A 14,447-nucleotide genomic window follows, 5' to 3' on the forward strand; every position below is an offset into this window, starting at 1 on the left:
TATGCTTCATATCATTTTTCTTATCATTTTAATGTATAGATATTAACTCGTTAAAAAAAATAGTTAACAATCAATTAATGACATTCATTTTTTTTTAGTTATAAATTCTATCTCGTAAATAATAAATTAAATATTAAAAACATTAAAAATAAATCTCATTTTTATAACTTTAATGATAAAATGTGTCAAAGGGTCCGATTTAGATATCCTAAATTTCAATTAGTCTTTAATAAGATAAAAATATTAATATATATATATATATATATATATATATATATATATATATATATATATATAATATATATATATATGCGTTTGTTATATTGTATTAGTTATATAGGTATTAATTATAAGAGGTATAAGTTATATATGTTATTTGTATTTGGTTGAAAATATAACAGGGTTATAAGTTGTATAGATTTAATGATTTTGTGTTTGGTGGGTAGTATAAAAATGTTGTATAAAATGTAAAAGACGATTTTGCCCTTTATATTTATATAAATTTAATTTAATTGTTAAGTTAATATTTACTTAATTTTAATTATTTTATTATTATTTCTCTTCATTAATGTATTTTTTTTTTATTATTTGTAATTGGTAAACACATTTTTTTTGTTATGTTATAAAATGTTGTTAACAAAAGGAGATCCTTGTTCATATTAAATAATAAGACTTTAATTCTCACTTCCAGTTTTTGTATTTCTATATTCATTGGAAAATCTTATACTCTTTTATCTAATTTAAAAAACAAGTTTCTTATCATGGTATTAAATTATGACTTTAGTAATAAGTAATTTTTTTTACCTCATTTAAAAATATATTAGTTGTTAAAAAAAATGATTCAAAACCAAACAACTTACACTGCTCACATAATTAAATTACCAAAATTATAATTAAAATAACATATCAAATAGGGATGTTTAAGGGAAAAAAATAATCAAAATAGAAAGATAAATATAAAAATATGACTTTTAAAGAAAAACTACATAATCAAATTTAAGGGTAAATATATAAATATATTTTTTATACATGTTTATAACTGGTTTTACTAGGTACAAGATAGTACCTAGTTTAAAGTATAAATTATATCACTTTTAAATACTGTTTATACAAAATAATAAACCAAACAACTAACTAAATTTACTATTAGTATTATAATCCTATATCTACAGTTTATTACTACATAACAAACACGACTTTAAGTATAAAATATTTTGAATAAAAATTCTATTTTAGACCTAATGTTTCATATATTAAAATTTTAAATATATATATTATTAAGTTTTTGAAAACAACATATTATAAATATTTTATTTTAAATGATTTATTTTATAGATTAAAATAAATTAAAGACAATAAATTATATTATTAATTTGTCTAGTTTAGCTATGAAAAAAAATGATTATTTTTACAAAATTCTCTGATTGACAATGAGAAAGCCTTCCCCCATAGTTTGAATCTCTCCTTCATTTATTTATATCCAATTGGTATTCAAACTTATTTATGGGGTCCATTTACATCCATTCCTCTATAAAGAAAGAAAGAAAAAAAAAATGAGAGGGAGGAATTAAAAAAATGTTAAAACAAATATTTGAAAGTTCACTTTTTCACATTTCCTCAACCTTTAGGTCACGTTTGAATATAAGTTTTATTTTTTTGGGTAAGACCTATTGAATGGCCGTTGGCAGCAGCAGCTTATAGTGCATATATGGACTCTGCTGAAAGTTTGTAACTACTTCCTTATTGATCTGAGGCGTATCGTTCTCCACACGCGACGACGAATTACGATGAACTTGCTCGGAAATCCTATCCCATTTGGCCGCATATAATACGTGTACAGAGATATTTAAATAAGAGGGAATCTTCACCCAAAAGATCAATCCTTTTGAGTCCCCTTACCCTCAATTCATTACATAGAAGAAGAGGGGCAAATTTCTCTCGTCAACCCTCGTAGAATTTCGACCCAGGCGAATAGGTTTTACGGTAGGTCATCGATGGCGCCTAATTGGGCTTTCATTTCCCGAATCACCCTTCTTCTCCTCCTTGTCGGAGCTATTGTCACCGCTTGCCTCACTCTCCCCGTCGATAAGGTCAGCCTCTTTTTACAGATCTGATTGATTGTTAAAATCTTTGTTGGGTTTCATCAAATGATTGTTGTATCCCTCCTCGTCTTCTCTTGATCTTTATCAACCCTTTTTACATTGAAAAGGATGTGCTTTATCTGAATGTTCATTTACTTTTGCTGGTCATTATGTTTATGAAATTAAATGGTTCCTGCAGATAATGAAGAATTTTTTACAATGGATTCAAGAAGATCTCGGTCCTTGGGGGCCAATTGTACTGTATGTGAACTTGTCCTTTCCCGTTCTTTAAATTTGCTATGCACAAAAACCTCTTTGACTATTTGTTTCTGAGAAGATGATCTCAGAATGTGATTACATGGGCCATAGGTTGATATCAATTTGGCTAGATAAATAACAAAGTTTGCATAAGTTGTATTGTATTGTATCTACTATGTTTTTGATCATGTATAACATGCTCCCATTAGAAGAGCTCAACACTAAGGATGAACTATTGGGAGGGAAGTGAATGTTTTTTAACACTAGTTAACATGTATATAGCATCAATTGGATTTGAGAAGATGGTAATTGATTTCTTTGTTTCGCGTGGCTGTGTTGTATTAATGAACAGAAGAAAAAAGAAAGAAAGGTTGTAGTCTTACACGGATTCATTTTATTTATTTATTTACAAAGAATTGTTTTGAGGGTCTCTTCAAAACTCAAACATCTCTCCAATCATGGCATTTTGTGAAATTATATGTTCCAGTGAAGAATTTTACATTAGCCATACAGAAAAGGATATTGCATCTTTTTTGGTTTAGTAGTAACTGGTGCCTTCGCATTCACGGATTGATTTGTTTTCTTTGGGAGATCTTTGCAGGGCTTTAGCATATATTCCTTTGACTGTTCTTGCTGTTCCAGCTTCGATTCTTACTGTAAGAATCTATCGCTCTCTCACTGTCACTCATTAGCTTTGACATGATTTCTCAAGATCTTAACATATTGTTGATTTCTATTCACTGGTATATATGATTTTTGTTTTTTCATTTGAATTGTCTATCATTGCTATACTTCTTGTATTATGATATTCCCATGTCAGACATGGAATGATAATTACCATTGATCAAGTTTCACCATCAATACCTGATTTCTACCAAGGATTGTGTTATGATATTATCATCTTTTCTATGTGGAACCAACTTGGGAGATGTTGGGCTCATTTGAAAACACCATTTATATCATATTTTCCATAAAGATGTGGATCCAAATGAGATCGCATATGAAAACATGACAGTTCTGAACTTAGTGTCTTAAATGGAAGTGGAAGTCATGGCTGTGGGGTGTCATGCTAACTTCCTACATTGAAAAAAATGGTTTAAACTTAGTGTGTCACAAATTAAAAAAATTATTGACAGTTTCTCTATGAGATCGAGATTCAGAAACCAAAGTGTTTTCAAATGGGGACATTCGTTCAACTTGCTACGACTGATACTTCATTCCTATCTCTGTCCTTTAGGTTGGTGGTGGTTATCTGTTTGGCTTGCCTGTGGGTTTTGTTGCTGATTCTATTGGCTCTACACTTGGTGCAACAGCTGCTTTCCTTGTCGGCAAAACTGTGAGAGTCATCCTCTGATCAAGTTTTTTTTGGTGAAATTTGGAATTCCAGATTTTAGTCATTTGTGCTCTCTATTAAACTGTATAACGCAAGCTACCTATATTATCTATTAAGTTTCCAATTTATGTGAAATTCTCCTTTTTGACAGATTGGGAGGTCTTTGGTTGTATCCAAGTTAAAGGATTATCCACAGTTTCGTGCAATTGCCATCGCAATTGATAGATCAGGCTTTAAGGTTTGCTCCTTGTTTTCTTTTGTTTTGCAACAATTTGTTAGATTCACATGTAAATTGTCGTCTGCAAATAATCAACACATTGCACACAAATCTTCAGAGGAATTTATTAAAGGGTTTCCGATTATTTTATAGACTTTCAATTGATTCCTTATTCTCAAACATGTTTGTCATATTAACAGATTGTGCTACTGCTCCGACTTGTTCCTTTACTTCCATTCAACATGTTGAATTACCTCTTATCAGTCACTCCGGTTGGGTTGGGAAGTTACACGCTTGCATCTTGGTTGGGAATGATGGTATCTCTCTTTTTTCTTTTGGTTCTTTATCTCCCTTTTCTTCGTTCTTTATGATATCACCAATGTATGTTTCTTTGTTGTCATCAGCCAGTTACTTTTGCATTAGTATATGTCGGAACAACTCTCAAGGATCTTTCGGATGTCACACATGGATGGCACGAGTTCTCAAATGCTCGTTGGGTACAAATATTTTTCTTTTTTTGACTTACCAAAATTTTGTTCTTCATTTATATTGGCCTGATGTTTCTTTTTCATTTTGTGATTTAACAGGCATTAATAATAACAGGCTTCATGGTATCTGGTGAGTATTTTGACAACCATTTGAGAGGATTTTAATTTTACAGTTTGGTTAAACGCGTGCTTTTCCTTTTGTCCAGTGGTACTTCTAATTTGCGTGGCAAGAGTTGCGAAGAGCGCATTAAACAAGGCACTGGCTGAGTGCGAAGCTGACAGTAATCTTCCCTCGTTACCAGTATCTGATGCTTCGGATGTGGCCAGCCATCTCCATCAGCCACTCATAGTAAAGATAGACGAACAATCTAATGAGGACCATCGTGAAGATTGAAGCTTTACATGTAGATTCTTAGTTTTATTATTCTTAAGCATTTTGTGTAAGCCTTCCCTTTTCTTAACTTGTACAGCTACCTACACTCGATTTAGTGTGTATGTATAGTCTTATGTATGGGCTGCAAACCAAACCATTTCCATCAAATGAACAAGTTAACAACACAAAATGTTTCTTTCTTTACCTTGTTCTTGATCAACATCTTGTAGTTTAGCTGGAAGACTATCCATTTATTTGAGAGGCTAAAACTATCTTTTAAAAGATCAAATAACCATTTTGATTAATCAGGTTTAATTTTAAGGATCTGTGCTTTAAAGGGTAATCATGGATTGATTCAGACATAACTTACTTTAAAGTTAAGGGTAAGATTCAAGATTCAAGATTGAAAATTATTATTTCTTGGAATTACGCGGTAGGAAATACCCTTTGGAGGAGAAGGAAACCTGCAAGAATTTTCTTACTTACAAGTCGTCGGTGTGCAATATACGCGTAGAGCTGCCAAAATCATTTCTTGAACTTACCCTTTTCCTCGTCTGAACTGAATCAATCAATCCATCTTCATTTTTCATCGTTGACCTTACAAAGGTTCTCTAAATCCGATCTCTCTGTGTATCTTCGCCTTGCAGCAATAATGGGGGCTTTCTGGAGTAGCCCCAGAAGGAACAACTACAACAACTATCACAATCCTCACGCTAGGCATTCTCAGCTTATTTCTTCATCTTCTTCTCCATACCCTAATCCACCTTCTTCCGACCCTTATCCTGTTCCTCCCACTTCCTCTTACCAATCCACGGTTCCAACACAAATTCCTCCACCTCTGACCCCTGCTCCTCCTCCACAGCAGCAGCAGCAGCAGCAGCAGCAGCAGCAGGGACCGCCGCCGGTCTACATGCCTTACTACTACTCCGGTGGGTTACATCCTGTCTGTAATTATGGTAATCCGATGGTAGGTCGTTCTGGTTATGGACCTTATTATCCTTATCAGAACAATGGTTGGGCTGGAGCTCGACCTCCTCCGATGATGGTGCCTCAGCTAACTCATCAACCTCCACCTCCACCTCCTCCTTATGTGGATCATCAGCAGGCCAAAAAGGTTAAGAACAATGTTAATGTGCATAAGGATACAGTAAGGCTCGAAGTCGATGAACAGAACCCTGATCATTACCTGATCTCATTTGTTTTCGATGCTTTATACGATGGAAGGTATTGATCTTAACTCATTATGCATGTTTAAAAGAAGTTGATGTGTATGTACTGCTTCACATGGGGAGGTTACAGGTTCTAGATTAGAAGACGATTAATTTAGGCTGTCTCGAAGAACAGGAAAACCACTGGGGTTCAAGAGATTCCTTAATATGAGGGATTGTTTTTCCTATGATATAGTTAGGATTCTTGTCTAATTTTGAGAATATCAAGTGAATTAAGTTTTTCATTTCATATAGAGAGTAGTTATGATTGATAAATAAACAATCTCCATTGTAACATTTTCTGGTTGCTGGGATTTCTCATCATACATTTTCAAGTTCCATGGTGCATTCATGATGAACATAATGAGTGAGCCTACATGGAAACACCAAAAACTCGAATTAAGCTCTATGAGTCGTAATCAGGTACTATGCAACTTATTATAAAACCTTTTTAAAAGGGGTCATTGTCCAGTACATCACTGAGAAATGTGCCGTCTTTTGGTCCCCAATCGATACAACTAAGAGCTTGCTGATCTCATAACCCAGATTTTTTCAAATAACCCAAGATCAAACAAGCTCTAGGTTAATTGTTGAGAATATTGTAGATAAATGATCTATTATATATCAACCTAGGTCATCTCAATGAAGCCTCTTCTTATAGTTTAGTTTGTGTTGGTAGGTATGGATTTATGAAAGTCCAGAGCCTGATGCAGGCCTTAGTTATTATTGGCTATAAAAGTTACTCCATGGTCCTCAAAATTCCCTTTCTTCATAATGAACTGCTTGACATTTTTTTTGCGTATAAATACCTGATTCTTTTTATGGGAACAAACACATACACATTTGATCCCAGTTGATTTTGATCTCTGTCGATATGCTTTTTCAGATGAATATTAACATTTGTTTTCTGTAAACAATTTAATTGATTTCTTCCTTACTGAACAGCTTTACCATATTCTACTTTGCCAAGATCCAGCAAAATTGTACATTTGTCCCACTCTTTCCAGATGCCTTCAAACCTGTAAAGGTTCCTTTTCTGAAAGGATCAGGCCAGAGATTTCGACAACCTAATGAAACTGGCATTGACTTGGGGTTCTTTGCATTGGAAGATCTTTCAAAACCATCTCCAGAGGAAGACGTTTTCCCACTTGTGATATCAGCTGAAACATATGTGCCTTCCTTTCCAGCTGAAACAAATCCTGCTGAACCTCTCACGGCTTCATCACCCAATTTTAACATAACTCAAGCAATTATAGAGAAGAAAAATGATCTACCTTTTCAAGTCAGAGTTGTCAAGCAGATATTATGGATTGATGGAGTTCAATATGAACTTCGAGAGATTTATGGAATTGGAAATACTGCTGAAGGCTTCAAGGATGATGACCCAGGGAAAGAGTGCGTGATTTGCATGACAGAGCCTAAGGATACAGCTGTTCTTCCTTGTCGACATATGGTGGGTTTTCTTTTAGCCTTTGTTTTTTCTTTTCATCTAAACCATATTATTATAGAATTCCACCAATTCATTACGTTTTCAGGGACAAGTATCCATTACATTGCAAATTTTGTTGTCACAATAAATGAACTTTTGTTAGTTGAAATTAGGGAATCATAAGATGCTGTAAAAAAATATAGTATAAGTAGCAAAATTCTGAAACATATGCTTCATGTTTATTTAGAAACTATTTATTTCAAAAGAAATGTTTCTGGAGAGTAGATTATAATGATTTATTCTTATTCTGTAACTGTAAAAACAATGAAATCTATGTAAAATTTTCAAAACTGAGAAATATGTTCCCCTGTAAGTTATTGAAGAACCTGGAAATTTTCCTATTTAAATACATGATGAAGAATGACCATTTGCTTCTCCTGATACAGTTGAGTTTTAACCTGTTTAGTTATTAGTCCTTGAATGCTTGTAGCATGGTATTTTCAGGGACAATCTTTGACCACTTTACCAGAATGACATATACTTTTTGTCCTTTGAAGAATATGTTTTCTCTGTCGCTCCCTTTTTGTTTTTTGACGGTATGCATATTTTTGTTACAGTGCATGTGCAGTGAGTGTTCCAAAGCATTGAGACTTCAGTCAAACAAGTGCCCAATTTGTCGTCAGCCCATTGAGGAGCTCATAGAGATCAAAGTGGGTCAATGATTTATCAAATGTATGTTGTTACTCACAAGTATTCTTTAGTTTGGAGATATTATAATCATCTTCATCATCATCATGCTATGTATGCTCTCTACTGTGTGTGTGAGTGAGGTATACATGCATATATAAGAATATGGGTCGAATTTACATACATACATATATACGAATATGGGAATTTACATATCTTTTTTACATGATGGGGTTGGGTGGGATGTACATATTTCTCCATATCTGTTTTCTTTAGTGTGATATTCATGTAACAATCAGTTTCTTACTTGAGAATGAATTAAAGCTTCCTTTGTCAACTTCTTCTCTCCTTTGAGAAGCAATTCCTTTAAAGGGTGAGTGACAGCAATTGTGTCTTATCATACAAACTATAGGCAATAATTTAATTTGACTAATTAGAGTTTGTTTGATTTTGGGTTATTGACAGAAGTAGATATTTTTTTTAATGTTTTGGTGTTTCTCTTCTGTCTTTTTTGACCATTAACTTCCATTCCTTTTATTTGATTTCTATTGTTAATCTTTTAGGGCTTACACGCTCCAAGTTGTGAGAGGGAAAGAAGATAAATATAGGTTAATTATGTCTTCAAAATTGCACAATGGAATCAAATAACACTATTATTTGAATGGGTCACATATATTGTTCAAGAAGTTTATCAACAACTTATTTTTCATGTAAAACTATGTGGTCTGATGAGACGAGTTACAATCTATAATGAGTTATCTCTTTTTACATGATGAAGGGGATATTTCTAATTTATGCATATGGACTAGATGTTAAGGGGTTTATTTATCTTTGGCTATAAGTTCAGTGACCTATTTGACAATTTTGTTTGACAAGAGGAGTGGATTCTTTATTAACCAACAAATTTATGGTAGAGATCATACATTCATTCCTCTCTGTTTTCATGTTATAACACTGGAAGTTCTTCAATCTCGTAAGGATACTCAATTTTCACCACAACCACTTCAACCTAAAGCGTTTTTAGTATACAAGACTCTTGTTATTTGAGTTAACTTATTAGAACTTAATTTTTATGATAAATCTAAAACGATATTAAAATAAAAACTACTGAATGCAAAATGTTGGATCATATACACATACACAGTACCTTTAGTTGCACACTGAGCTAATTTGATGTAGTTTATTTAGATATAATTCAAATAAATCACAAACCCATTAACTATTACATCTATAATCTAAGCAACTCAATTATAAGATAAATTGCTAAAATACCCTTCTTTTTCCTTTTTCTATGTCATATACATCATTAAAGTTCAGGATATTTTGGTAAAAATACCTGAATAAACTTGTTTTTTTTTACAAAGGTAGATGAAACAAGATTTTTCTTCTTCCATATCCAGTTCTTTTTCTACAAAATGAACAAAGCTCATTGACTAATTCAGGAGGAGGCTTATTACAACCTTGTCACCCACACTTATCACAATCAAAGGCGTTTTTTAAGTCTTAAGGCTCTTGCAGGCCGGCCCTGGGGCAAGCCCTCGGGCTAGGGAAGTCCACTCCCTAGGGCAGCCCATTTATTAAAATTAGTAAGGTTTTAATTAAATATATTGTAATTTTAAACATAAGATGTTGTAGTTTAGTAGTTCTAGATAAAAAAATTTAGTACGTTTATTTGGTTATGGGTTCATACCTTACTAAAAACTATTTTCTTATTAAATTTTTTAACTCGACCTAGGGCAACAAAAAAAAATATCGAATTTTTTTCTAACGGGGGCTGGGAGAGCCCAAAACACGGGGCCGACTCTGGGCTCTTGTCAATAATATGTGGGGAATCTTAAATATGATTAGAGGGTACAAATGCTTTTGTTGGCACATGAAAGTGGTCAGTGTATATGATTGTCCCTTTCTTTCAGTTCCATGCATGTCTTGCGGCCTATCCTTATACTAAAGAAAGATATAATAATCCATTTTGGTATAATATTATATATGATCGATCGATCTATCTTTTCGTGTTTTTGGCAGCCACACACCACCACCACCACCACAAGTTCATATCTAATGCCCCACCCCCAATAATTGCTACTGTTATTCTACTGTTACAATGTTTTGTATCTTTCCCACCCAAAACCAAACTTTAAATCTGAAACAATTATCTTATATCTATTCCACACATCCAGACTCTTTGTTTTCTTTCCCTATTTTTATTTTCCCCAAGTCATAGACAAGGATGGTTCATACCCAGAATCTCATTCATTATGACTCACATGATAACCCTGTTCAACTTTCATCCCCTTTAAACTTCATTCCTGGTGCTCCTTACAATCCTTTTATGGGAAAATAACTCCCCTTTAAAACCCTTGTCCACAATGTGTGCTGCACCTTACTCATTAGAAATTTTATTCTATGAACTACTTTTTTTATTCAGATACCAATTTGGCTATTGTGTTATTCATTGCAGCATGCCTGGTCTCATTTTGGAACTTGAAAATATACATTTTGTATAATATGCTGGCCGGGCCTGGGTAAGCCCGGAAAACCTTCGGGCTCCACTCTCTTCCAGATCAACCCATTTATTTAAATAGTAAAATCTTTGGTTATGGGTTTAAATCTCATTAAAAACTAAAATTTTATCCATTTTTTAAACTAGACATAAAGCAACACAAAATATAAACATTTTTTTTTCTACTGTCCAAAAACTCGGGACGGCCTCGTGAAAGGACAATAACCCAAAAAAAATGAAAATAACTAGTAAAATAAATAGATATTAAAGGAAAAGAAAAAAATATTAATGTGACAAATTAACATACATTTTTACTACTTTTTATTATTATGTTAACCAATCAACCATTATCCCTTAAATTGATACGGTAAATATATAAGTATTAAAGTTGTAAATACGAATTCAACCAATTTATTTATTGAAATTTTTATAGATATTGTGTATTTAATTACTTTAAAGAATGAAGTGACAAAGTATATCACATTTGAATTAAGTACATAAAATATGTGATTGAATTGTGAAATCAAACATTTAAAAGAAAATATACTTTTATTAATGGATAAAAAAAATGTAACCATTTGAATAATCTGAGTGTAGTTTAAAAATGATTATTTTTTCAATCAATGTAAGTTATTAAGATATTTAATCATTAGAAGCAAATTTATATATAATAGCTATACGGGCCGGCCCTATGGTAAGGCAACCTATGCAGTTGCATAAGACTCCCCACTTTTATAGGCCCCTTTTTAATATTTAATAGTATTATACTATTAAAATTATTTTCTCTTTTTATTTTTCTTTTAATATTAAATATATTATATAATATATATAACTTTTTTTTTATCACTTTTATTATGTTTTCCTTTTTAATTTTTTATTTATATATTATAATATATTAATTATTTATATTTCAGTTTATATTATTATAATTTTTTTTTTTTACTGTTTTAGGGGCCTAAAAATTTAATTTGCATAAGGCCTCAAATTCTCAGAGCTCAGAGCCGGCCCTAATCTTGTAGTCATCTCTAATGTTAAAATAATAATAATAAAGTTTTCTTAATACTTTAAATATATATATATATATATATATATATATAATTATTTAATAATCTTTATTATTTATTTGGTAAGAGAAACAATTTTTAGAAAAAGACTTTTGGTTACGGTATATAGGGTTAATTATTTAACAAAAATAATGAACCAAACAAATTTTCTGAAATAACTAATTAGATTGTGGTGTGGAATTGATGATAACTTTTTAAATTCAAATAAAAAGTAAAAAATTGATTATCATTACAAATATTTAAATTAATTTTTTCGCCAAATAATATTTATTAGTGGAGATGTTCATAAACTCTAATAAACATTCTCACCAAATATTTAAACAAACTGACTTAATGTTCGATCCATCTGGCCTACTAAGTAAATAGTAGTTATTTTTTTTTAGAAATTATTTTTCCTGAAAACCATAATTTTTGGTGAGGGCAAACTAAAACAACTAATTTTTTTTATTAAAAAAAAAACTTTTAAGTTAATTGAACCATAAGACTCCCACTTCAACTTATAATATATATATATATATATATATATATATATATATATATATATATATATATATATATATATATATATATATATATATATATATATATATATATAATTAATGTTGCTTAATTTTTAAAGTGTTCGGATTATCGGGTCGAGAGTGATTGTTAATTTGGATATATATGTGAGAGTAAATGAATATTTTGGTCGGATGGTAAGTTTATCCGCCCATAAATTTAAAACGGTTAAAAATAAAATAAAAAATTTTATATGTATGTTTTGAATTTGTGACCTAACAAAATAAGTACAACTATTTAACCAAGTGTGATTGTGATGTGATGTGATTTGATGAGGGATAATAGACCGGTATCAATTGAAAATGTTTAATAAAATATGAATCAAATATTTTGTTGACTAAAGTGTGAGGTTACGATATTAAATATTAAAAAATGTGCATCAATTATTTGATTGACCAAAGTGAAATTGTAAAGTCACGAGATGAGAAGTTCATTCGGAAAAAAATATGTGATAAGATATGTAAGGAGATAAGTTGTTTTACCGAAGTGAATAAGTAATGAGAGTGTTCTATTTTTTATTTTAATATATTATTCGTGATTTATTAAGATTTTTAAACATTGAATACATATTATTATTATTTTTCATTTATATTTTTATTTGTGTGAATCGCAAGCGAATTTTCCTAATTAAGTAAAAAAATATTAAAAGAAAAAAAATGTGACGAATTAAAATATTTTTTATTTTATTTTAGTATTATGTATGAATTGCTCGACTAGTAAAATGATATATATATATATATATATATATATATATATATATATATATATATATATATATATATATATATATATATATATATATATATATATATATATATATATATATATATATATATATATATATATATATATATATATATATATATATATATATATATATATATATATATATAACGTTTTAAATACGAATTCAATCACCTCATAAATATGATGTATTATTTATTTTACATGAATATTTATACTACATGTGAAGGACAATAACTCAAAAAAAATACTTTTAAATTTAATATAGGTAGAAATTAAAAAAAGAATGATCGAAGAATTTGCATCAATTTTTGTTATCATTTTGTGATTACTATTTTAAAGGTAAAGTAAATAAATATTAAAGGAAAATAAAAAATGTTACGAGTTAACATATTTTTTACTTTGTTTTATTATTTAGTATTGACTACTATATCAGTAATATCAGTAAACCGATATTATATATATTAAATATATATATATAAATATTAACGTTTTAAATACGAACCACCATGTATTAATTACTTACATGAATATTTATATTACATGTGAAGACATTACCCCAAAAAAATAAAAAAACCTTTAAATTTAATATACTTAGAAAGTAAGGGAAAAAGAAGAAAATGATAAAAGACATTTACATCAATTTTTTTAAATCATTTTGTGATTACTGTTTTCTACCTTTAAATGGATGAGATATTAAAGGAAAAGAAAAAAAATGTGACGAATTAACCTATCTTAAAAGACATTTACATCAATTTTTTTTAATCATTTTGTGATTACTGTTTTCTACCAGTAAATGGATGAGATATTAAAGGAAAAGAAAAAATTTAACGCATTAACCTATTTTTTATTTTGTATTATGAATTTTGTATTAACTACTAGACCAGTAAACTTTATATTTATATATATATATATATATAAGTATTAATATTTTAAATACAAATTCAACCACTATATATTATGTATTAATTATTTACATGAATATTTATAATATATGTGAAGGAAAATAACTCTAAAAAAAATTAAAAATACCTTTAAATTTAATATACGAAGAAATTAAGGGAAAAAGAAGAAATTGAGAAGAATTTACGTTAATTTTGTTTTTATCATTTTGTGACGACGGTTCTACCAGTAAAGGAAGGAAATGTTAAAAGAAAATAAATAGTGACGAATTAATATAATTTTTTACTCGTTTTTATTATTTTGTGTTGACTACTCGAACATTAGAATGATATTATATATGTATTTACGTTTTAAATACGAATTCAACCACTTATAGATATTATGTATCAATTATTTGCATGTATATATTATACTATATGTGAAAGACAATAACCCAAAAAAATTAAAAATACTTTTAAATTTAATATACGTAGAAATTAAGGGAAAAAGTAGAAGAAATTGAGAAAAAATTACTGTTAATTTTGTTTTTATCATTTTGTGTTAACTCTTTTACCAGTAAAAGAAGGAGATGTTAAAGAAAAATAAAGAGTGTCGAATTAACATA

General features: G+C 29.8%; 2 protein-coding genes across 3 annotated transcripts; both read left to right on the plus strand.

Annotated features, from left to right (window-relative positions):
- The first annotated feature begins 1,650 nt into the window (after window positions 1-1,650).
- LOC124922038 (TVP38/TMEM64 family membrane protein slr0305) lies at window positions 1,651-4,954 on the plus strand. The gene is made up of 9 exons (XM_047462763.1): window positions 1,651-2,090; window positions 2,281-2,342; window positions 2,941-2,995; window positions 3,577-3,675; window positions 3,824-3,910; window positions 4,090-4,206; window positions 4,294-4,386; window positions 4,477-4,507; window positions 4,584-4,954. Exons 1-9 carry the CDS (start codon window positions 1,995-1,997, stop codon window positions 4,769-4,771), a joined length of 828 nt encoding a protein of 275 aa, XP_047318719.1. The 5' UTR covers window positions 1,651-1,994; the 3' UTR covers window positions 4,772-4,954.
- Window positions 4,955-5,222: 268 nt separating this feature from the next.
- Window positions 5,223-8,865, plus strand: LOC124920989 (probable E3 ubiquitin-protein ligase LUL3). Of its 2 annotated transcripts, XM_047461585.1 has the most exons (4): window positions 5,223-5,974; window positions 6,904-7,411; window positions 8,005-8,119; window positions 8,638-8,865. In XM_047461585.1, exons 1-3 carry the CDS (start codon window positions 5,403-5,405, stop codon window positions 8,107-8,109), a joined length of 1,185 nt encoding a protein of 394 aa, XP_047317541.1. In that variant the 5' UTR covers window positions 5,223-5,402; the 3' UTR covers window positions 8,110-8,119; window positions 8,638-8,865. The 2 variants fall into 2 exon arrangements, with proteins under 2 accessions (XP_047317541.1, XP_047317540.1); XM_047461584.1 differs by lacking the exon at window positions 8,638-8,865 and having other exon boundaries at window positions 5,224-5,974; window positions 8,005-8,411.
- The last annotated feature ends 5,582 nt before the right edge of the window (window positions 8,866-14,447 follow it).

This window comes from Impatiens glandulifera, chromosome 1, assembly GCF_907164915.1.
Source record: "Impatiens glandulifera chromosome 1, dImpGla2.1, whole genome shotgun sequence".
In the NCBI taxonomy this organism is placed as follows: Eukaryota; Viridiplantae; Streptophyta; class Magnoliopsida; order Ericales; family Balsaminaceae; genus Impatiens; species Impatiens glandulifera.